The 23,607-nt window shown below is 40.9% G+C and overlaps 1 protein-coding gene across 3 annotated transcripts; it reads right to left on the bottom strand.

Annotated features, from left to right (window-relative positions):
• On the bottom strand, nt 1-20,002 carry LOC120568006 (stonustoxin subunit alpha-like). 3 transcript variants are annotated; one of them, XM_039815178.1, is made up of 5 exons: nt 19,187-20,002; nt 15,353-15,391; nt 13,247-13,359; nt 9,078-11,828; nt 1-996 (listed from the first exon to the last, which is right to left on the bottom strand). In XM_039815178.1, the coding sequence occupies exons 3-5, from the start codon at nt 13,344-13,346 to the stop codon at nt 974-976; spliced, it is 2,874 nt and encodes a 957-aa protein (XP_039671112.1). In that variant the 5' UTR covers nt 13,347-13,359; nt 15,353-15,391; nt 19,187-20,002; the 3' UTR covers nt 1-973. The 3 variants fall into 3 exon arrangements, with proteins under 3 accessions (XP_039671112.1, XP_039671111.1, XP_039671110.1); XM_039815177.1 differs by lacking the exon at nt 1-996 and having other exon boundaries at nt 8,508-11,828; nt 13,247-13,354; XM_039815176.1 differs by lacking the exon at nt 1-996 and having other exon boundaries at nt 8,508-11,828.
• Nucleotides 20,003-23,607: the final 3,605 nt, after the last annotated feature.

The raw sequence follows: 23,607 nt of genomic DNA on the forward strand, positions 1-23,607 counted from the left end.
CATAACTTGCTTAAAGTACAGATTTGGTATATTAACTTATTACTTTTTTCCAAATTAAGGTGCACGTTAGGAGGCACTATGGAGCCCCCTGGCAACGCCCGAGTCAAATCACTGCAGAACTTTGCAATTTTCACCAGTTCTGACGTGTGCACATTTTTGTGAGTTTTCGTGCATTCTAATCCCCTCAAAAATGTGATGAAGGAATCCTTACAAAAACAATAGGTCCTTGCACTTTCATTGCTCGGGCCCTAATAATAATAATAATAAGCTTTATTTGTATAGTACCTTTCAAACACAGAATGCAGCTCAAAGTGCTTTAAACTTTACACTCAACATTTAACACAATAATAGAGAATAAAATCATAATACATATGAATTCATATACAGAAACACAACGACCAGAAAATTGCAAGCCTTAACCCTTAACCCCCTACAAGCACGCCATATAGCAACAGTGGCAAGGAAAAACTTCCATATTCCCGGAAGACACCTTGAGCAGAACCCGACTTAATAGGGGGAGCCCATCTGCTTATGACTGGCTGCAGCTCTAACAGCAGCAGTCCAATGTAGAAAATCCGATAGAGTAGTCTTACAAGATAAAATGAGTTAACAAAAAGCTCTCATATACAGGTATGTTTTCGGGTCTTTTTTAAAGATTTTCACTGAACTTGCCTGTCTGATGTACAGAGCCAGGGTGTTCCATAGCTTTGGTGCATATTGGATAAAAGCATTGTGGTGCTTGGTCACAGAAGGCTTGTATCATGTGGGTGCATCGACAGTTTTGTTGGCATTACTCAGATTTCCTCATGGGTGCGACAGAAACAACACACTATACCTTTAAATGAAAGTATTTTGAGAAGCAGCATAAAATGGAAAAGTAAAGTACAAGTTCCTCTAAACTGAACTAAAGTACATTACAGTAAATGTAGTCAGTAACTTTGCAGCGTTGCTGTCCAATGGATTGAGGTGGATGTCAGCAGAGTGACCTGAAAGGTCCTGGAAGAGAAAACGTTCAGTGTGAACTTTACAGCAGTGTAACTAAGATGAACGTTGTGTCGCCATGGTGCAACCAAAATATCAACACAACTTTAGTATAAAACTAACACGTTTCAAAGTATCATTTAGTGACTTTACACCCTAACTTAAAGATGCAGTAGGTAAGTCTTATAAAACTAACTTTCTGTCATATTTGCTGAAACTGACCCTATGTTCCAGTAGAACTACATGAATTATGTAATATAAAAAAAAATCCAGCTCCTTTTGCACCACCTACAGCCTGTAGTGCGATAGGCAAGATTTCCCAAAACTCGGGTGAATATTGGAGTGGCTTTTCAGAGGTGGCGTGAGCTGCAGGATTTTAAAGATCTGAAGAACGATGCAGACGTAGCCACATTTCTTCTCGACAGGTAACATAATTACCATGAATGATTTATCTTTCACTTGGTTATTAATAGTCAAAAGTCCACAAAGCTACGTTGGTGAGGATGATAGTAACGTTAGCACAGTGGTCGGTCTGATGTGATGCTGAAATGGCTAACGTTAGTTTGCTAGTTAGCATCGTTTTACTGTTAGTGAGTAAAGTTAACATTGTGTTGGTGTTTAGTTATTGAAAATGTTTTCTGACATGACATTAGTTCTGTCACACTCCCTTGTCTGGGAGGGGCTTAGGAGACGGTTTGGGCTGCAGCAGAAAGGGGGGAGGGACTGAGAAGTTGTCGTGGTTCAAATTTGTTGGCAAAGTCCTGGATCTTCACAATCTTACCTACAGCAGCTTTAAGAGAGAACTTACACACAGCTGCAGAGAGTTAAGAAAGCCACACTGACACATCAGAGGATAACAGACATCACTTGAGGCGTAATAACATTTATTTATTGTTTATTATTGAATCATTTCTCCATCTTTCAGTGGCAGCCATCGTATTACCCCACAGGACAATAACTTGCGAGTAAATACATATCAGCATCAGGAGTCATTTAAATGATGCACATTGTCTTCATGTTTTTAAATCTCCAAGAAAATAAACTTAATATCTAATCTAATAGTGGATAAACATGTTAAACTGAGCAGGAAGCTGATAACCCAGTGTAGAAATTAGGGATGCACCGAATCCAGATTTTTGGGGTTCTGCCGAATCCGAAACCGAATACGGAATCCTCCTCCCATCCTCAGTCCACGAACACAGCAAACACATGAATGAAGTAAATAGTGACTGTCCTTCCTTTGCCGTACCTGAAGTTGCTGCATTCTGGCTGCTGTCTGGAGATTCCTTCGTGCACAACTCGTATTCTTTCAGATGTTTCAGACCAGATGTTGTAACAGCGTCCATGTTGTGTATAGTTTAGGGTCCTCGCCACCACCAGACCAATCAGCATTGAACAGATTGAACATGTAGCTGGACTTGAATGGCCTTCTTTTGACTGAAAGTATCAACACTTTTTCTGCTCACCAGTTCCATTTTCACTTTCTCACAGCCTGCTGCATTGAACGCTCCACCTACGTAAACACCTTCCCGTGATCAACGGCGCCGTCATTACATCGACCAGCATAGCACGTCGAGTGCAAGCGTAGGGTTTGGTTCAGTGGAAAAAAATTCTAAGGTTCAGCAGAAACCAAACCCTGTCAAAAAGCCCAAATATTCAGCCCAATCCGAAGCCCAATCCTGGATTCTGTGCATCCTTATTAAAAATATGAACAGGGTTAAAGGAAAGAAATGTGTTTAAACCTTTATGTGAACCTCCTTATACTAAAATCTGTATTTCTGATTAAAATGTATTAAATGTAAATGTAAAAAAACGTTTCTTTATGATTCAGGACAGGACAGTAACATGTTAATGAATCAGTCCCTCCAGGATTTCGCTGCCTTTTTTTGAGATTGTTGCGGCCCAAAATGCCTGATTTTGCAGGAGCTTTTGTAAAAAGTCGCGATGGTTGTATGTTTGTATTTTTGTTGCACTGAAGATTTCCTAGTAACCTTACCAAAAAGGCTCAGGATGATGCAAATGTTGGTATAATATGAAAATGGCTGATAAATTTAAGACAAACAATAATAATTTATTGAATGAATCAAATCTGAACATGTGTCAGTGGCTTGTTGATCTTTACATTGTTAGTTAATTTCCTAACCTGGCCTGGGACACACATTCATACGGCTTGATAGAGTAATGTTACTTATTGGACTTTAACTTATCATTGCACTTACAATAACAAGCTCAGCTGTCCTCAATTTAGGTCATCGTGTCGTCTCATCTCTGGTTTTTCCTGCATCCACCGTGTGTGTTTGTGTGTGTGTGTGTGCGCATGTGTGCGCACGTCAGTCGCTGTGGGAACTGAGCTGCCCCGCCCGCTGCAGAGAGCCGACAGGATTGAAACAGCAGCAGCTTTCAGCGACTTTAGAGAGAAAAATCGTTACAGCGTACAATCAACGACTTTTAAATTGTTACACTCTACATTGATGTTAAAATGTATACAGGTTGGCAGGACGGTCTGAAATGTTTGGCACGGTCTTTGGCTGTACGTTTTGTTGGTAAATGTGAGATGTTCGAGTTACACACGTCTCGTCTTACAAGGAAATTAATTTGGCAATGTATGTGTGACGTCAACCAGTTCTCACTCCTGCTTGGTCATTGGCTCACAGAGTCACATACTGTTGCAAAGTCTGGCACGTGGGACTGCTGGGAGTCACACACTTCTCGTCTTCATCAGAAACAAGGAAATCATCAACCCGTGGCTGTTCGCACTCCTGCTTGGTTATTGGCTCTCAGAGTGCACGTGGGACTGCGGTGATTGGTTGAAGTAGCGGGAAACTTCAGGTTATTGGTCAATTTTGTGGAAAAGTTGCGGAATCACCAAATTCACGGTGATTGGTTGAATTTGCGTGAATTGGCACGATCGCGACATTGCGAAATCCTGGAGTGACTGATGAATACACAATACAATAAGTCTTTATCATTATTCACATTAATTATGTTTTTCATAAAAGAAAGAAACTTAAAAATGTAACAAGAAGCTGATATTTGAAAAGCGGTTTGAAAACCTGAATGTAAATACAAATGTTTGCAGAGATAGAGCTGCCACCATGACATCATGACTTTGCGTAAACATACACACCCACTTTCTTAAGCCAAGTGGCGTGTTATCTGTACGCATTTTGAACTATCCGCGTGTATGTCTACGTTGTATACAACGGACGTAAACATACACGCCACTTATTGCTTTATCGCCACTTGCCGTGTTATTGCGAGAAGAAAGCTACGGTTGGGTTTAAGAAAAGAACAACAGGGTTGGATTTAGTAAAAGAGCGGTTGAGTTTAGGAAACGTGACACCCAGGTCTCCTGGGTGAAAGTCCTGTGTTTGACCCATCCACCCCCCCCGGACCAACCTCCCTAAGTGGATTTTCGTCATTTCATACTACTCAGTACGGCGTAAATTCACACACAATCGTAAGGTAATGTAAGTCAATGGAGGCCAAACAGCATTGATAAACACGCTAAAAAGCGAGAATGCGTCTTGATAATACGCCAATAATGGCATACGGATTGACGTGTCATACATACTCCACTTCATGAGATCAGTCTGGAGCTGCAGACTTATACATTGGTGGTAATGGTGACAGAAAGTTAATGGTACACAAACAAAATGTGGTCGCACTTAAATATTTATCATCACACATATTAATCTGTTTCCCTTTGGAAAACAGCACATGCAAATAACTCTGCAGGAATACTTTTGTACAAATGAAAAGGCTTTATCTAGGATTGAGTTTTTCTTGCACAGTCATGTAAGTCTAAGTATCTCAGTATCGAGACTCTATGTCCCGTTTTTTCTTTATTATCTGTGTCAGAATGGATCTCCTCTTTGTCTTGGTGGTTATCTGTTTAGGGGGATATTCTAAAACGCTTAACATGACAAAGCTTAACGTGGTTTAATGTACCTAAACAACGATCAATGATCACCAAATTTCTCTTTCATATTGCTCCTCATAACCACTAAAAACTCTCAAAAAACCGAACCCAAAGTCCAATTATTATGTATTTTATTGGACATTAAGCGTTTCTGCTTCATTGAGGCTATTGTAAGGAAAAGGCTTAACGTGGTTAATGTACCTAAACAACATCAGTCATATGGAAGAGGTCACTGATTTATTTACAGTTTTCAGTGGTTATGAGAAGCAATATGAGAGAGAAATTTAGTGATTATTGATCGTTGTTTAGATACATTAAACCACGTTAAGCCTTTTCCTCGCCATAGGCGCCAACGAAGAAGAAAAGGTTAATGTGAGATAACTTCTATAATTCAAAAACCCTATGAAAAAACAAGGTAGAGATGGAGTGACCCTGCCCGGAGGAAGCCCGGGGCCCCCGTATGGAGCCAGGCCCAGACGGCGGGCTCGTCGGCGAGCGCCTGGTGGCCAGGTTTGCCACGGAGCCCGGCCGGGCACAGCCCGAACAAGCTATGTGGCTCCCATCTCTCCAGCTCATGGGCCCACCACCTGTGGGAGGAACCGCTGGGGTCGGGTGCGCTGCCACATGGGTGGCAGTGAAGGTCAGGGGCTTCGACGGACCAGACCCGGGCAGCACGACGCGCTCTTGGGACGTGGGAACGTCACCTCTCTGGGAAAATGGGGAAAGCGAATGCGGGAGGTGGAGCGCACCGGGTTAGATCTGGTGGGGCTTACCTCACGCACAGTCTCGGTTCTGGAACCGTACTCCTGGATAGGGGTTGGACTCTTTTCTTTCTCGAGTTGCCCAGGGTGTGAGGCGCCGGGTGTGGGGATACTAACAAGCGCCCCCCGCGCGCCCCTACGTTGGAGTTTACCCGGGGAGCGAGAGTCGCCTCCCTACGCCTGCGGGTTGTGGGGAAACTCTGACTGTTGTTTGTGCATATGCACCAAACAGGAGTTCGGAATATTCGGCCTTCTTGGAGACCTTGAGTGGAGTCCTGCATGGGGGGGTGGGGAGGGGGGACGTCCATTGTTCTGCTGGGGACTTCAATGCACACGTGGGCAATGATGGAGACACCTGGAGAGGCGTGATTGGGAGGAACGGCCTCCCTGATCTAAACCAGAGTGGTTTTTTGTTGTTGGACTTCTGTGCTAGTCATGGATTGTCTATAACAAACACCATGTTCAATATAGGGATGCTCATAAGTGTACCTGGTACCAGAGCACCCTAGGCCAAAGGTCAATGATGATTTTATAATCGTTTCATCTGATCTGAGGCCGTATGTTTTGGACACTTGGGTGAAGAGAGGGGCAGAGCTGTCAACTGATCACCATCAGGTGGTGAGTTGGGTCAGGGGTGGGGGAAGACTCGGCAGACCTGGTAAGCCCAAACGTAGTGCGGGTAAATTGGGGAACGTCTGGAGGAGGGCCCTGTCCAACAGACTTTCAACTCGCACCCGGGCGGAGCTTTTCGTGCATCCCTGTGGAGGCTGGGGGCATTGAACCCGAGTGGACAATGTTCAAAGTTTCCATTGCTGAAGCTGCGGCGGAGCTGTGGTCTTAGGGTCTTAGGTGCCTCAAGGGGCGGTAACCCACGAACACCGGTGGTGGACACGGTGGTCAGGGAAGCCCGTCAGACAGAAGAAGGAGTCTTTCCAGTATATGTTATCCCAGAGGACTCCGAGGCAGCTGCAGGGCAACGCGGGCCCGAAGGGCTGCAGCCTCTGCCGTGAAAGAGGCAAAGCAGCGGTGGGGAGAAGTTTGGAGAGACATGGAGAAGGACTTCGTGGCACCAAAGTGCTTCTGGAAAACTGTTCGCCACCCTGGAGGGGGAAGCGGGGAACCATCAAGCTGTGTACAGTAAGGATGGGACACTGTTGACCTCAACTGAGGAGGTAATAGGGCGTGGAAGGAGCACTTTGAGGAACTCCTGAATCTGACTAAGCCCTCTATGTTAGAGGCAGAGCTGGAGGATGACGGGGGATTGTTGTCGATTTCCCAGGCGGAAGTCACTGATGTAGTCAAACAACTCCACAGTGGCAAAGCCCCGGGGATTGATGAGATCCGTCCAGAAATGCTCAAGGCTCTGGGTGTGGAGGGGCTGTCCTGGTTGACATGTCTCTTCAACATTGCGTGGAAGTCTGGAACAGTGACAAAGGAGTGGCAGACTGGGGTGGTGCCAATTACAGCGGTATCACACTTCTCAGCCTCCCTGGTAAAGTCTACTCCAAGGTGCTGGAAAGGAGGGTTCGGCCGATAGTCGAACCTCGGTTTGAGGAGGAACAATGCGGATTCCGTCCTGTTCGTGGAACAATGGACCAGATCTTCACTCTCGCAAGGATCCTGGAGGAAGCCTGGGAGTATGCCCAACCGGTCTACATGTGTTTTGTGGATTTGGAGAAGGCGTATGACCGGTTTCCCCTGGGAGATACTGTGGGAGGTGCTGCGGGAGTATGGGGTGAGGGGGTCTCTACTCAGGGCCATCCAATCTCTGTACGACCAAAGTGAGAGCTGTGTCCGGGTTCTCGGCAGTAAGTCGTAACGTTTCAGGTGAGGGTTGGCCTCCGCCAGGGCTGGCGCTTTGTCACCAATCCTGTTTGTAATATTTATGGACAGGATATCGAGGCGTAGTCGGGGTGGGGAAGGGTTGCAGTTTGGTGGGCTGGGGATCTCATCGCTGCTTTTTGCAGATGATGTGGTCCTGATGGCATCATCGGCCTGTGACCTTCAACACTCACTGGATCGGTTCGCAGCCGAGTGTGAAGCGGTTGGGATGAGGATCAGCACCTCTAAATCGGAGGCGATGACAGGAAACCGATGGAATGCCTTCTCCAGGTAGGGAATGAGTCCTTACCCCAAGTGAAGGAGTTCGTGCACTTGGGTTGTCTTTGGCGTTTAGAGTGAGGGGACAATGGAGCGGAGATTGGTCGGAGAATCGGGCGCAGGAGGTATTACATTCAATTTATCGCACCGTTGGGACGAAAAAAGAGCTGAGTCAGAAGGCAAAGCTCTCGGACTAACGGTCGTTTCGCTTCCTACCCTCTCCTATGGTCATGAAGGCTGGGTCGTGACCGAAAGAACGGAGATCCAGGGTACAAGTGGCGAAATGGGTTTCCTCAGGAGGGTGGCTGGCGGCTCCTTTGAGAGATAGGGTGAGAAGCTCAGTCATCCGTGAGGAAGCTCGAGAGCCGCTGCTCCTTGCGTCGAAAGGAGCCAGTTGAGGTGGTTCGGGCTTCTGGTAAGGATGCCCCCTGGGCGCCTCCCTAGGGAGGTGTTCCAGGCACGTCCAGCTGGGAGGAGGCCTTGGGGAAGACCCAGGACTAGGTGGAGGGATTATATCTCCAACCTGGCCTGGGAACGCCTCGGGATCCCCCAGTCGGAGCTGGTTAATGTTGCTCAGGAATGGGAAGTTTGGGGTCCCCTGCTGGAGCTGCTCCCCCCGCGACCCGACACCGGATAAGCGGACGAAGTTGGATGGATGGATGGATGAACTTCTCTAATCGTTGGATTTCGGTTTAGTTTTTTTGACAGGCTTAGTGGTCATGACAAGATATGGCCATGAGAAATTTGGTGATCATTGGTCGTTGTTTAGGTACATTAAACCACGTTAAATTTTTGCACGTTAAGCGTTTTAGAATGTCCCTCTGTTTAGGTCTTGTTAGGGTCTAGATTCAAACTTCTTCGTGAAGTATAAAAAAACGGTGATATCGTTTTTGTATGGCTTCCAGGGACAGAACTCGTTGCTTCCAGCCTGGCTTGGCCTCAGATATCTCTCCGTCAATAAGCATGTCAATGTACTTGGCAGTAAAGAGAGGATTTGGCTTCAGTGTTTTCTCTTTAAGTTTGTTGAAACACTCAGTAGATCTCTCTATCAGTGTGTCCACCTCATCCATCAGATGAAAATGTTCAGTTGTCCCTTTTACGTCCTCAAGCTTAGCTAGCCCAGAATTAACCTGCGTTTGCAAAGTTTTATATAAATTTCCGAAGCTGCTCTCTTTTTCTGAGGACCTCTTTAGTCATTGTCAAGCTTTTGGTGTCTATGACATTCAAAGCAACAAAGAATCTTTTCAGGCTGTTTGTTCCCATGTTCCAACACATCTGATGAAAGCCTAAATCATCATCTTCATCATACTCACTCATGCTGTCTGCTGCAGATGATATGTTGTCTGTAAACAACGCAGAATTATTGAATTTGAAGTGAACTGGAAGCCTGTCTTTTGATTTAGGACATGGGACATCTGAAGCAGCGATTGCCTTTAGAACTGGTGGTTGCTGGCCGTCTGCAGATGTCACCAGAACCCGGATGTTTTCTGCCACATCTTTGCCAAAGATTGAGAGCACAGAATCCAACAAACATTTCTGTGATGGTGTGAGTTGTGTTAAAGTAGCCAGAGCTACAAAACACACAGCGTCAATTTCACTAACACTTTGCTTAGCGGAGAAGAGATTGCGCAGATGTGCAATGATCTCCTCGTCTCTTTCTATGCCTCCTGTATCTTCAAAGCCTGGAGTGTCAACAATGGTCAGTGAGTAGTTGATTTTAAAACCCTCCTGGTGGTTGATTTTGTACACATTGACTTCAGAGGTCTTGCTTTTAGCTTGTGATCTCAATTGATCCTTGTCAATTAATTTGAATCTGAAACTGTCCTTCCATTCTACACCAACTATGTAGTTGATCATTGCATTGATCAGAGTGGACTTTCCTGATCCGGTCACACCGAAAAGCATTATAGTGCGATTTTGCTTCGTGCTTTCTTTGCCAAAACTGAATCTTCGACCCCCACTGATGTTCATATCCTCTTCTGTCAGAGTCAGTTTATAAACTGATGGTGAATCAGAATTCATCTTTTCGCTTGCACTTTTGAAGGATTCTGTTAGCGTAAACTTTGTTGTACGGACGTTAACAGGGATGCTTTCTTTGCTTCTGCCAGCTTTACCACAATCACATCTGACCCTGACAACATATTCTGTCTCTGACTGAAGCTCTGATATTATTGCCTTTTCAGCTCCTGCCATCATTTCGTTCCATTGGAGATCTTCCTCTTTCATCCCGTTGTCTGTTTTGGCGTACTCCACGATGTAGCTCAAATTATGGACATCTTGTCCAAGCTCAGCAGGTTTCTCCCAGCTAACAGATATCTCTCTTGAGTTCGGTTCAACTCGAGGTTTTCCAGGAGGGCTGCAAGGTAACGTTTTAGTGAAACCACTGACATTATTGGCTGGCCCAACGCCTACTGAGGTCACTGCTCTGCATCTGAACATATACTCTGTGTTAGGACTCAGATCGCTCACTGTGACTTCTTCAGCTTTTGATTCTGTCTTCTGTTTCCATCCATCCTCTCCACTGACACAGTACTCAACAGAGTAAGAGGTGATGTCCTCTGCTCCAAATCTGGGTGGAGAAATCTTCAGCCTCACACTGTTAAGGTCTATATAACTTACTGTCACTGTTTCAGGCTTTGAAGGCGGCTCAAAGTTCTCACTGACAGGAAAGCCTTCTTTATAAAGGTAGATGCTTGAACCTTTCTGTGTCTCATTTGTTGAACCCACTGTCAGGAACTTAATGTTCTTGTTCTCCTTGTTGGCCTCTGCAAAGTCACTGAAGAGCTTTGCTTTAATCCTCACTTGTGCTACTTCTTTTGAGGCGTACCATTTTTCCTGGCATGTATGAGTATGTGCATCCAGAGAGTCGTCTGTTGTTTGTTTTAAGTAGTTTGATAAAGCTGAGAGGTACGGCTCATCACGTCCCAATGAGGTGAAGACAAAACACACAGCATGGTCTGCACTGAGACTTTCTTTGTACAGATAATTTTGAGATGGAACAATCTTGGTGTTTTTCATCATGTTGGTGAAAGATATCAATGTGTCAATTTCTCTCTCTTTACAGTCCATCCAGTTGTTCAGGTCTTTGCTGTTGAAAGGAGAAGAATGTCTCTTCTTCAGGATCTCTGCGAGCCCATCCTCCTCTTCTCCTCCTCCTCGGATTGATGGAAGTTTCTTTGCCAAGGTTTGTTGGAAGTCCAGCTTGAACTCAAAGCACAGTTCTCTAACTTTTTTAATCTTTTTGCTAATCTGTGGGAACTGCTGTGCAGTGGTGGTTCTCAGTGCATCATTGTACCTTATTTCTAGCTCACTGAAGTTCTCTAAGACATTTTCTGATTCTTTAACTAACCTTGCACTTATCCGACGGACGAGTTTAGCAGCAGAAGAATCTAAAGTTGTCAATGGCAACAGCCAGACCTTCATTGGTACTGCATTTTCTCCGTTAGCTCCCAACAGTTTTGGTAGGCTTTGGTAGACTTCTACAGCATCCTGAAAGGATGTAGGAGATTTCGTAAGGGAAAAGTCTCCAAAGAATCTGCAGGACAATTTGTCAACATTTTCTTTGTGCTTGTCTTCAATTTTCAGGGAACTTTTACCTTCTATGGCAAAGCTGGGAATCTTCTTGATCACCAACTTCAAGTTGCCCTGAATGTCTTCATGATCTTCGTTTTCGGACACATCGCGGTCAAAGACAAAGAAGGCTTGTGCCCCATAAAGAATAGCTGTGACTACGTGTGTTGCTAATCCTTTATCAAAGACATACGGATGCTTCACATTGCCTCTTCCAAGATGATCCATTGACAGTTCCTTGACCTTTGTGGTAGCTTTGTAGTTCAGTGTTACTCTGACCTGATTTTTGGAAGTCTTACTGTCATTCAGGTATTTGGCCGATCCTCCAACCTCTACCAGTCCACTTAAAAAACTTGCTGTAAGTGATGCTTCAACATTTAGTGCTGAAGATTTATCTGCAATTGATTCAGATGCAACTATCTCAAAATCATTATAGTTCTGTTGTCTTTCTCCAATATGACTAATCAGGTCATCTCGGTCCCACAGTGTCATTCCTGCAAAAGAAAAACCAAAAATTAGGTTAAACTTTCAAAACCAGCCAGACAGGAGAAGGTGTTCTTACGTCCTACAAGATACAAACTTTATTATTATTATTATTTTGAAAGTTTTAGCACCCTTCTCATCATTGTTCTTGATTAAATTATTTAAAAAAAACTTAAATTTAGAATTGTTTGGTCAGTGATATAATTCCTCTAAGTGCATGTATGATAAAGCTATACTGTACATATTGGTTCCGGTATTTATTGGTTATTCATACTGTGGTGGCAAATTTTATTTTAACCATTATTGATTAATGATTATAACCATTTGCTTAAAGATTGTTTTAAACCTCCACAAAAATGCTGTTCCTTCCTCTTAGACTCTTAAAGGCCAGAGAGGGACAGCAGCAGCCATGAACTATTAGCCTAGTGGTTTTTGTTTAAGAAACTCTAGCTTCTCATTTTGTTTAACTTTTTAGCTGACTAAGTAGAGAAGGCCACAAAACCATGTTTCTTTCTGCCTCCTGAGATAAAGGGTTGTTTAGGCTAATGAAAAGAACAGGAGCAGAGGGGAAGGTAAGGATGGGTTGACTTCTAATGATGTCCTATTTTCAACTCTGACCAGGCTAAAAGATAAAGTTAGAGGGGTGGCTTGAGAGAGGGTTTTGACTATATGATGATGTGATGTTTAGATTTTAGTTTAGTAATGCTCATTCAGTTGTACTGCATGTACCTTTGAATCTGTATTCTCATATTTTGCAAAATATAATAAATGCTCAAAGACCAGACTTTGGTTTAAAATCTCAAACAGTCTTTATTCGTTTTCATTTTTATCATTGATATTTGTTTACTCTGATGCTTCATAGAAAACTTCCACCACAATACTGTTTAATATATTTATGTTTATGTATGCACCAACCACCAAGGCAAATAACTTGTTACTTACTTGGCAATAAATCCCTTTCTGATTCTGATTCTGATAATAAAGAGAGCCCTTTATGCTTTATAGAGAAAAGAGGGGGATTCGTGACATTTATCATTTGTGTTATAGGGCATCATTTGTGTTCTTGAACGCGGCGGAGAGGTGCAGATTGCAGTCAAGTGTGTTGGGGGCATGCCAAATTTGCTGGGCTCACCTGGCGCGGCTGTAGTACATTTGGATACAACCTTATTTGGTGTTACTTCTTTGGTAGAAAGAAGTTCATAACTGGTCACAGAAAGATCTGTGAGTTCTCCAGAATATCCAGGACATTGTGTCAGGATGAAACAGATTCCAGAAATGTAAAATACCTCCCGGTGCAGCAGTGACTGATCACGTTGAAATAATCTGGCTCCCCAGTAAAATGAGCTAAACTGATCAAAAGATCTGAGATAAAACGTTGTTGAATATGTCTACGATGAAAGTTTGGTGGTGAAGCGTTAAGAATCCTTACCAGGGACGATTGCGTCTTCGCGGCAGTCGTACAACATCCCGAGGCTAAAAGGCCGGCCGAGCGCCGCCATCTCCATCGTCCTGCTGGCTCCAGAGTCCATTGCTCAGTCTGGACTGGACAAAAATGGATAACAACTTGTTAGTTCACCTGTCTGACTGAAATATTTGGTTATATGTTAAACCACCCTGACATTTTGACTTTAATTAGTGCAATAAACATAAACATTACTCAAAAGCAAGAAGTTGGCAATTTATACAATTGGATGTTTCATGAAAATGATCACAAACAGATGTATAAATGAATCAAAACTGATGCAAAATGTCTTTAAAAATAACCACAAAATAATAATAATTCATTAGATTTATATGCAATACACCAAAATATATATTTAAAATGACCATGAAGAGAATACAGATACAAAGAAATCATTATCGATATCAGCCCACAATATTTTGTATTGTAATTTCTCTGTACAGCGAATATCCTTTTGGTGAGTACCTGAACTCATCCAGAACCTGGACACTGGAAAGTCTGTTAAAGACTTCATAATGACAGTTGGAAGTCCTCTTTATTAGTCTATATCAGCTATAGTCAATCAAATTATATTTCTTTTTCTTGGATAAAATTCTCATCACACACTCGACAGCCATTTTAATTCCAGAACTTGCCTCCTTACATGCACATGTTCCACCAAAACATTTGTTGTGATGTGTGATTGTGATTGGTTTAAAGGAATACCAATAAACCAGAGCATGTTTCTCTCCTATCCAGAAATGTTGTTTGGACTGGCCAGACCTTTCCTTTCCAGTGTTGTGGAGAAGACTATGAAAGACTACCTCTTTATGACATCTTTAATCCCCAAAACGCTGAGATCTGCTACAGGCTCTTACATCCCACAAGAATATAGACTGCATCAGAGGACACAACTGGAGATTCTAATCTAGATTCAAAAGACACTGATGTTTACATTTTAAGTAACTACTTTGGACGTTGTTGGGCTGTCTTTGCTGACATGCCTCTTTAACTTCACATGTTGGTACTAGGGGTGGAGGAAAAAATCGATACAGCATAGTATCGCAATATTTTTTGTGGCAATACTGTATCGATACACAGATGCCAATTATCGATCTTTTATGATATATGTGTTGGCCAGTCTGTCTCCTTGACACTCCCCACACAGCAATACAATTGAAGTGAGATGAACAAACAGAAATGTATCTTTTTAGATAAAACAGATGTTGACAAAATTTTCCTTTGGGGACATCATTTGAAAATGGGAAAAATCTGAAGTTGGAAAAAAGGTAATACACTGCAATATATCATGAGGCCTCTGGTGATTCCCGCCCCTAATTGGTACGCAGATTTCTGTGCCTCATTTCGGTCAATTAAATGCCTGGGCTGCATTCTGGTGCTCCAAAATGGACCTTACAGGCAACAGAAGCATCACTGCATGTGACGCTAGTTAACAATACACTCGGCAGCAGGCAACATTAAGCCTAATGTTACCTAGAAGCTGGATTAAACATGGTTAAAATGCTGAAAGCTAAACGGTCTAAATTGTGGCTGTTTTTCCTGGGAAAGGATTCCATCACTGTCACAGTCTGCAGCTAAAGACACAGAGTAGACTAGCTGGAATTTGAGACATCATGGACACTGCCAGAGAAACAACACATGCAGGACTTAATGTTGCATTCAATTGGACCTTGTGAGCTCATGGTGCATTCAATGTTGTTGTAAATGAGACTGAATTAAGGCATGTCTATCACCTTCTCTCCTAGGGAGAGTGGTGCCCCGATCTTATTATTTTTTAACATTTAAAAATTATTGTTGATAGCCAAAATAGAGTAAAGACATTCTATAAATTAAATATAAATTTATTATAATTCATTAATTAACCATCTAAATACACTATATCTCCTACTATGCAATCATTACTTTACTCTTCAAACATTTAAAAAAGTTTTTTAAGTTGATCAACCCTTGCTTTAAAAAACATTAAGGCCTTTAGTCTGCAGACTACCTCAAGGATCATTCTAATTTATTATAACTTGCATTTTGTTTTGGTAGTTTTGTCCATCATTTTTATCATAATAAATTTGTACTCACCTAGTTAATATCTGAGATCTGGGAACAAGGTTGACATCACTGTAGAGAAACAGACAATCAGACAGGTTAGAAACAAATGTAACAGAAATTACAACATCCTAATTTTGTTATGTTTCCATGTTTTTTTTTAAACTCATTTTGTTTGTCTTCCTTTTTGTTTCTGTAAAGCAGTGTTATATAAATGTTGACTTGCCATTTCAAAGAACAGTAACTGTTGTAGGGGGCTAGCTCATTCTGTTTCTAAGGTCAACGCACAATGCTGAGCCCCATTTTCTTTTGAACTTGTCAAATAATCATGAGAAACAGTTCAGTGTCCCTTCTACTCTCATTCTATTTCTATGGTTATAATACAAAAAGAGGATCAGGTTTATACCAAATAATTTAACATGCCAAATATGTCAAAGCGTAATATACCCATTTTGCCATACTATTATGTACATATCTTTTGTCATGTGGGTTATATTATCTATATCAACCTATTCATCAATAGATTGATCCCTTCATTCCATTTCTATCTATTGCATTACTTCACATTACTAACTAGACTGCAACCTCAGTTTATATTTTCATCAACAAAAGTTGTTTTGTGTACATATATCTATCCATTTTCATACAACTTGTCTTATAATATATTATTAAAATATATATACCAGCGATGTTGGAGCCACATATTGTATGTTGTTTATGGTCTCATTTATATTATATATTGAATTGTGCACTGATATTGTAGGTGGTGGGCGTGTTCATCGCGGCTTGAGCGGAAGTGATAATATTATGTTTGTTTGCTTCACCTGTTTTTTGGGCATTGACAGAGAGTGGGGATGAGCCTGGGAGTGAATACTTTCTGTTGACCGCCACACTAACGCATGTATTTCGACTCACAAAGTAACTTTACATTTGGTAACTGCAGTACTAGTTGTATTTTTTACGTGTGGAGATTGCAATACAATCTCGAGTGTGTCACAGTGTGATAACCCGTGTATTGTCTTCCCATTGACCATGCAACTTTTTCTTTTTCTGGGTCAAAATTTCAAATAAAAACTTTTTTTGGTGACGTCACTTTTTTCAAAACATTTTTTCACTTTTTTCAAAAAACAATTTCACTTTTTTTTTAAAACATTGTCACTTTTTTCAAAATAAATTGTCACTTTATTCCAATTTTTTTGTCACAAATTTCCGATGTTATTGTGGATGTCTTTATCCATTTTTCTGCACTTTTAAAAAAATTGTTGTCACTTTTTCTCCAACGTTCTTCTTTTTTCAAATGATATAAAATTGAATAACACACCCAAATTCAACAAAAGTAGTGAACTGACCATTTATTTTACTTGTTAAGAGTAATGGTTGTATGGAACCATCCATGTTATGTTTTTGAACAATTTTTTTTAAAGAAACCTAAATTTCTGATATAGAAACTTTTTAAAAAATAGGTCAAATTTGACCTGAGGACAACGTTAGGGTTAATGCATCTCTCAGTGTTTAGTCCCTCGCAGCAGCACTTTGTTGGACTGCTTACAGCCGCAACAAGTGGTCTCCAACCTTTCTTCATCTAAGGGCTCCTTTAAAAAAAACTAAAGTGGCCAAGAGCTACTTGCATCACATCGCTTACATTTATTAACATAACTCACATAAGCTGAATGAAGCTACTTTTTGTACACGTATGAAATAGCAATACCCAAAGACTTATGAAAATCTTCACTTCACGTCAAGATTCATCTTTGCGCCCATGGGCGTGCTGGTCTTACAGGGAGGTGTGTTCAGGTGCATTCTGGATAGGGTTGGGTACCGAAACTCGGTGCCAATAGGGAACCGGTGCCGACGTAAACGGTAGTAACGAGACCGAATAAGAACGAAAGTTTCGGTGCCTCATTTCGGTGCTTGACTTTACACTACACCTGACAGCATGTAACGTTAGCCTACCTTTAGCTAGCAGCTGGATTAAACACCGGTAAAATGCTGACAGCTAACGTTAAACAGTGTAAAGTGTGACTGTATTTCACTGTGGAGGACTTCAACAGCGGGATGTAACAGTCTGCTCTGCGAGCGCAGCAGCAGCTGCCGTTGTCATTTCATAGATATACAGTATGTTTATATGGTCGGAATTAAACAACACAGACGGTGCGTTCACTCGCAGCTGCCGTTGTCGGAATTAAACAACACAGACGGTGCATTCACTTAAAACAGGTAGCCTCGTGGTGCATTCACAGTAATTGTAAAATACCCTTTTCCCATCTGGGGTTCAACAGCAATTTACTGGTGAAATAAGTTATTGTTATTGTTATAGTTATTACATTATTATTAAATCTTTAATTTTGACCATGGCCTTAGCAATAAACAAGTCACTGACTGTTGTTTACTACCCTTATTTTTTTTCTTCTTATTTTTTTTTTTACTTTATTGAAAAGTACCGGTTCAGGCACCGTTTAGGCACCGGCACCATTTTTAAAGTATCGATTTAGTACCGGAATCGAAAAAAAACCAAACGATACCCAACCCTAATTCTGGGAGTATTGCTATCTTGAGGCAGCGGGAAGTGATCGCGCCATTGACCAATAAAAACCTGGTCTAAAGTCAATAACAGCATTTCATTGTTATTTTAACAGAGCATTAGTAAAATGCTCCTAAGCTCATGAACAGCGGGCGCACACTTGTGTGTTACACACACACATGTAGAAGATTACAAATAAAAATATTACAGTGCAAATCCTCCATAATAGCAATGCACCTATGACACATTAAATTAGGTCTTTTTTCTCCTCATATTTGTTGTCCATTGACAGCTGCTCTCAGGATTAAAACCTGTTCAATGCTTCCCTCTGGTGGCTGCTATAACACACTGCCTCAAACACCACCTTCTACTGCAACTGTTGCTGCTGGTTCGGCTGATAACCTTTATCTGTACAGCTTAATCACAACCTAGAGGGCGTTTCCTAACAGAGAGGAGCTGCTGAGTCATTTTAACGTTCATAGCCTTTGGGTGAGGCTGAACGAACTGAAAGGCCTTAGTCCACAGCTATTTTATATGTTGTTAATATTAATGTATACTTTATTAATCCTTCTTGGGGAAATTAAATTGTTTCACTCCGTTTGTTATTTTCAAAATCTGCACTAACTGTATATTGACTCTTCACTACATTCAGCATTTATGTAAACTGTCTATTCCGGTTTACTGTGTTATTACTGACCTATATCACTAACCAGACCACTACTTGCATTAACTTTATATTGACTCTTTACTACATTACAGCAGTGTTATAGACTGCCTATTCATGTACATTGTGTTATTATCACATCACTTTCGCATATCCATCGTCTTACTTACACCTCACTTTGCGCCAGCTTTGTAATGTTTACTTAATCTGTACTTTATGTAGCCTATTGTATTCTGTATTCCTGTATTGTATTGAATGTGAAACTGTATGTTGTCTTGCACGTTTATGGTTTTCTTGGCCAGGTCACCATTGCAAATGAGAACCTGTTCTCAATGGCCTACCTGGTTAAATAAAGCTTAAATAAAAAATTAAATAAAATGTTTTCTTATTATAGACAGACTGAGCTACTGCCACCCCTTGCCAGGTTAATGTCAGAAAGTTAGATGTCAACTGTTAGATTTCAGATAATCATCATCAATTACTTATTTTAAGTTACTGTAACCTCCTGAACTAATTAAAACATCACAGATTTAGGACTATGAGACTAATACCTCTGTTTTGTAGTTCACAGCATGTACATATTTTTCTGATAAAAAAATGACATATTTTTATGTCATTTTTTAACTAAATTTGAGCAGGTCTTGAGTTAGTGTATTTTACCTTTGTAGCACAGTGTACTCACCAGCTGTTGGCGCAGATTCTGCTGTTTGTTGATAAAAACCTGATGTATTCTGTGGAATTGTTCTTCAGAGAGAAACACAGAGACTTGTCTCCACCGCAGCACTGCGGTATCTGAGACTATCTTTAATCTGAAGAAATGGGAAATGTGACGTACAAGCTATGCTCTTTCAGTGTTGCTCCACCTCTCAGTACACACACATGTACGTTATAGTATGGAGAAGGATAACCTTTACTATCTTCTTTTGCTTTCTCTCTTCTTCAGTCTGTTACTACTGACCTCCTTCCTTTCCTCATCCACCTAATGAATAGCTGAAAAAGCAGCAGGTTTCAAGGTTCATTTGTTGTCAATATACAACACAGGGTTACCTTTCCTTTGCCATACACAAACCCATTTATCTGTTTCCATTCTTGGTGAACAGCACATGCAAATAACTCCTAGAGAAATGTGTTTGTACAAAAAAAGTCGTTATCTTGGACACATTTATGTTTGAGCTTTTCTTGGTCAACGTTATTAAAGTCTCCGTCTCTAAGTATCAAGACTGTTCTGTTTGATTTTGTACAAAGTGACTTTAGAGGTTACTGTAATTGTTGGGTCTTTGTAAATTATAGAGTGTGGTCTAGACCTACTCTATCTGTTACGTGTCTTGAGAAAACTCTTGTTATGTTTTGATACTATAAATAAAATAAAATTGAATTGAATTGACTTTCAGCTTGTGATCTTGACTGATCCTCATCAATTAATTTGAATCTGAAACTGTCCTTCCATTCTACACCAACTATGTAGTTGATCATTGCATTGATCAGAGTAGAATTTCCTGATCCGGTCACCCCAAAAAGCATTATAGTGCGATTCGGTCTGGGGGGTTTTTTTTTCTTGCGGGGGGGGGGGGGGGGCGAGGGGGGGTGTCTACTATTATAATTTAAAAAAAAAAAAAAAAAAAAAAAAAAAAGAAAAAAAAAAAAAAAAAAAAAAGAGGTCATTCTTCCCTCCTTCACCCTCCTCCACCGGGGCGGTGGCGGCGGAAAAAAAAAAAAAAAAGGGAAGGGGGGGGGTGTGGTTTAGGGAAAAGAGGGGGGGGGGGAAAAATCGGCTTTCTGAAGGACCTATACGCCACCAGGACTCTGAAGTGTCCTGGAAAGATTGTGGCCGATCCCTCCCACCCCAGGCACAAACTCTTTGAGCCACTCCCCTCTGACAGGAGACTGAGGTCCAACAGGACCAAAACCACACGCCACATAAACAGTTTTTTCACCTCCGCCACAAGCCTTATCAACAAGGCCCGGAACCCACCCTGACTCTCTCCACACTCCACCTCTGGCTCTACATGCCACTGTACATACTCTGCTCTACCGTTCCTTTTTACTACTGTCTAACATATTTTATTACTTAGTTTACATTTATTTTTTATCTTTATTAATACATACTGTTTGTATATGTTTATACTTATATTGTTTATATTCATTTTATCCTTCTTATATTTAGAGAATGTGTGACATGCACCAACAACACCATGACAAATTCCTTGTATGTGTAAAAAAAAACGTACTTGGCAGTAAAGCCCTTTCTGATTCTGATTGTAATGCTTTTTAACAAACTCTGTATCAAGCTGGGTGGTTGGAGACACAGAGACAGTGGATAGAGACACATATTAAATTAGGACTTATCAATTAATTTGTCAATAATAGCAAAAAAAGAATGTCTTGTTTATAATTGCTTTAACCATCCTGTTTTCCTCTGGGTCAAAATTTACCCATTTTCAAAAAGTTTCTATATCAGAATTTTGGTTTTTTTTCAACCAAATTGTCAAAAAAAAAAAAAAAAACGTGGATGGTTCCATACAACACTCTTCGCAAGTAAAATAAATGATCAGTTCGCTACTTTCATGAATTTGGGTGTTTTATTCAATTTTATCGCAATTGGAAATAAAATTGATAAAAGAACGTTGAAAAAAGTGACAAAAATGTCAGAAAAAGCTTTAAAAACTTAAAACTTTTTAAATTTTGACCCAGAAAAACAAAAAGTTGCATGGTCGACGGGAAGACAACACAAGGGTTAATATACATGTACACGTGAGTTTGATTGCTGCAGACAAGTTTAAGCAAGGGGTACTAAAGGCCACCTTCTATATCTAAGAACTGTGGATACTCAAGCAAGATTTCCTTCATGGTGGGTGAATGTTTGGATATCCATGATATGCACCAGATAAATGTTTCCTGATTTGATTAATGAAATGTTATCTGCAGAACGCATCAGCCTTTTCATCAGGTTGATATTGATCTGTCTGACTTCATTGCCGTCCCCCTCAACACCCAGAGCATGATGCTGGCTCACAGAAATACTCCCAAAATATTTAAGAGGTAAAAAATTACATATCAAGTTCCATATCTGCTAGTGACATTGAGAATTTAAGAGGATCTAAGGATGCAATATACAGTCTAATTTTAACTTACAGCATGTTTTAAAAAGTTAAATCTAGAAAACACTTAAATGCAAAGGTTGTAAATACCATATAAGGGTTGAAAAATTACAAACGTTACGGGAAAACACATCAAAACAGATTTAAAGCAAATAAAACACAACACAAGGTTAATTTCAACTGGGTCAAGTCATATTGGACTGGTCCAACATGAATAAATAAATAAGGCCATGTCTACAGAACAGGACATGTTCCACTGGTGGGACAGTACGAAATATATAAATAAGGACCATGTCTACAGTACAGGACAAGTTTTGCTGGTTGTAGAGTATAAAAAACACACACACACACACACACACACACACACACACACACACACACATGCGCAGTATAAAAACAATAAATAAAGGACATGTCTGTTTGTTCGTTCTGTTTTGTTGTCTCCATTTCTTCCCTTACACTGTCACTCTGTCAAAATATGCACACATGTCACATGGTACGGAGTGTACCATGTGACGTGTGTGCATATTTCGATAGGGTTTGTCACGTAGTGGACCCGTGCGCTGACAGGCACTAACGTGCAAGTGGCACGGTAACTGGCAAATGGAACATGATCATTACAGCATTTCAAGCTCTAAATCAAACACAACTAAGCCACACAGCCAATGGACGGGACGCAGCGCTCCATAAAATAAACTAAATATTGCATACTTATCTCATATACAGTACAGGCCAAAAGTTTGGACACACCTTCTCATTCAATGTGTTTCCTTTTTATTTTCATGACTATTTACATTGTAGATTCTCACTGAAGGCAACAAAACTATGAATGAAAACATATGGAATTATTTACTTAACAAAAAAGTGGGAAATAACTGAAAACATGTCTTATATTTTAGATTCTTCAAAGTAGCCACCCTTTGCTTTTTTTGATAACTCTGCAAACCCTTGGTGTTCTCTCAATGAGCTTCATGAGGTAGTCACCTGAAATGGTTTTACCTTCACAGGTGTGCTTTGTCAGGGTTAATTAGTGGAATTTGTTCCCTTATTAATAAAAAAAGCAAAGGGTGGCTACTTTGAGGAATCTAAAATATAAGACATGTTTTCAGTCATTTCACACTTTTTTGTTAAGTACATAATTCCATATGTGTTCATTCATAGTTTTGATGCCTTCAGTGAGAATCTACAATGTAAATAGTCATGAAAATAAAAAGGAAACGCATTGAATGAGAAGGTGTGTCCAAACCTTTGGCCTGTACTGTATACTTAATAGGGGTGGTACGGTTCACAAAACCCACGGTTCGGTTCGTATCACGGTTTTAGGGTCACGGTTTTCGGTTCTGTACGGTTGTTGTTGTTATTTTATCTTTAACACTCCAGAAATATACTTCAGCATATTATATATAAAAATGTTCCCACACACCAGACTTATATGATGCTGGTGCATCCTCCAACTCCGAGAAGCCTTCCTTATCTCTCCCACCTGACATTCATACATGTGGCGTGACCTGCAGCAGCAGCACGCCACCGTTCTCTTAATACATCCCATACATATATACACGGTATGTATCTCTTAATACATCCCATAGATATATACACGGTATATATCTCTTAATACATCCCATAGATATATACACGGTATATATCTCTTAATACATCCGTGCACGCCACTTGAGGAGCAGTCAGCTCAGCTCCTCTGAAAATCTGACGAAAATCTTTTAAACTGACCTTTGTTGATCTGAAATGAAGACAGATTCAGCAACTACATAGTCTATTTCTCACTTAAAATGTTTTCAGAAACACGTTTCGGTGAAATATTTTTGTAAAATATGAGATCGTATTCTGAACGAGCCGCCATTAGAGTCTGTTTTGAAATTCGGGAGCAGCCAGACCCACGTGACGCCAATCAGCTGCCATGTGTTGCGTTTGTCACGCTCATCCCGCTTGTCATTTCCGGTAAGTGTTTTAACACAAGTGTCGAAAGTGGGCACTACGGCAGGAAGTG

This window comes from Perca fluviatilis, chromosome 11 (genome assembly GCF_010015445.1).
Source record: "Perca fluviatilis chromosome 11, GENO_Pfluv_1.0, whole genome shotgun sequence".
NCBI lineage: Eukaryota > Metazoa > Chordata > Actinopteri > Perciformes > Percidae > Perca > Perca fluviatilis.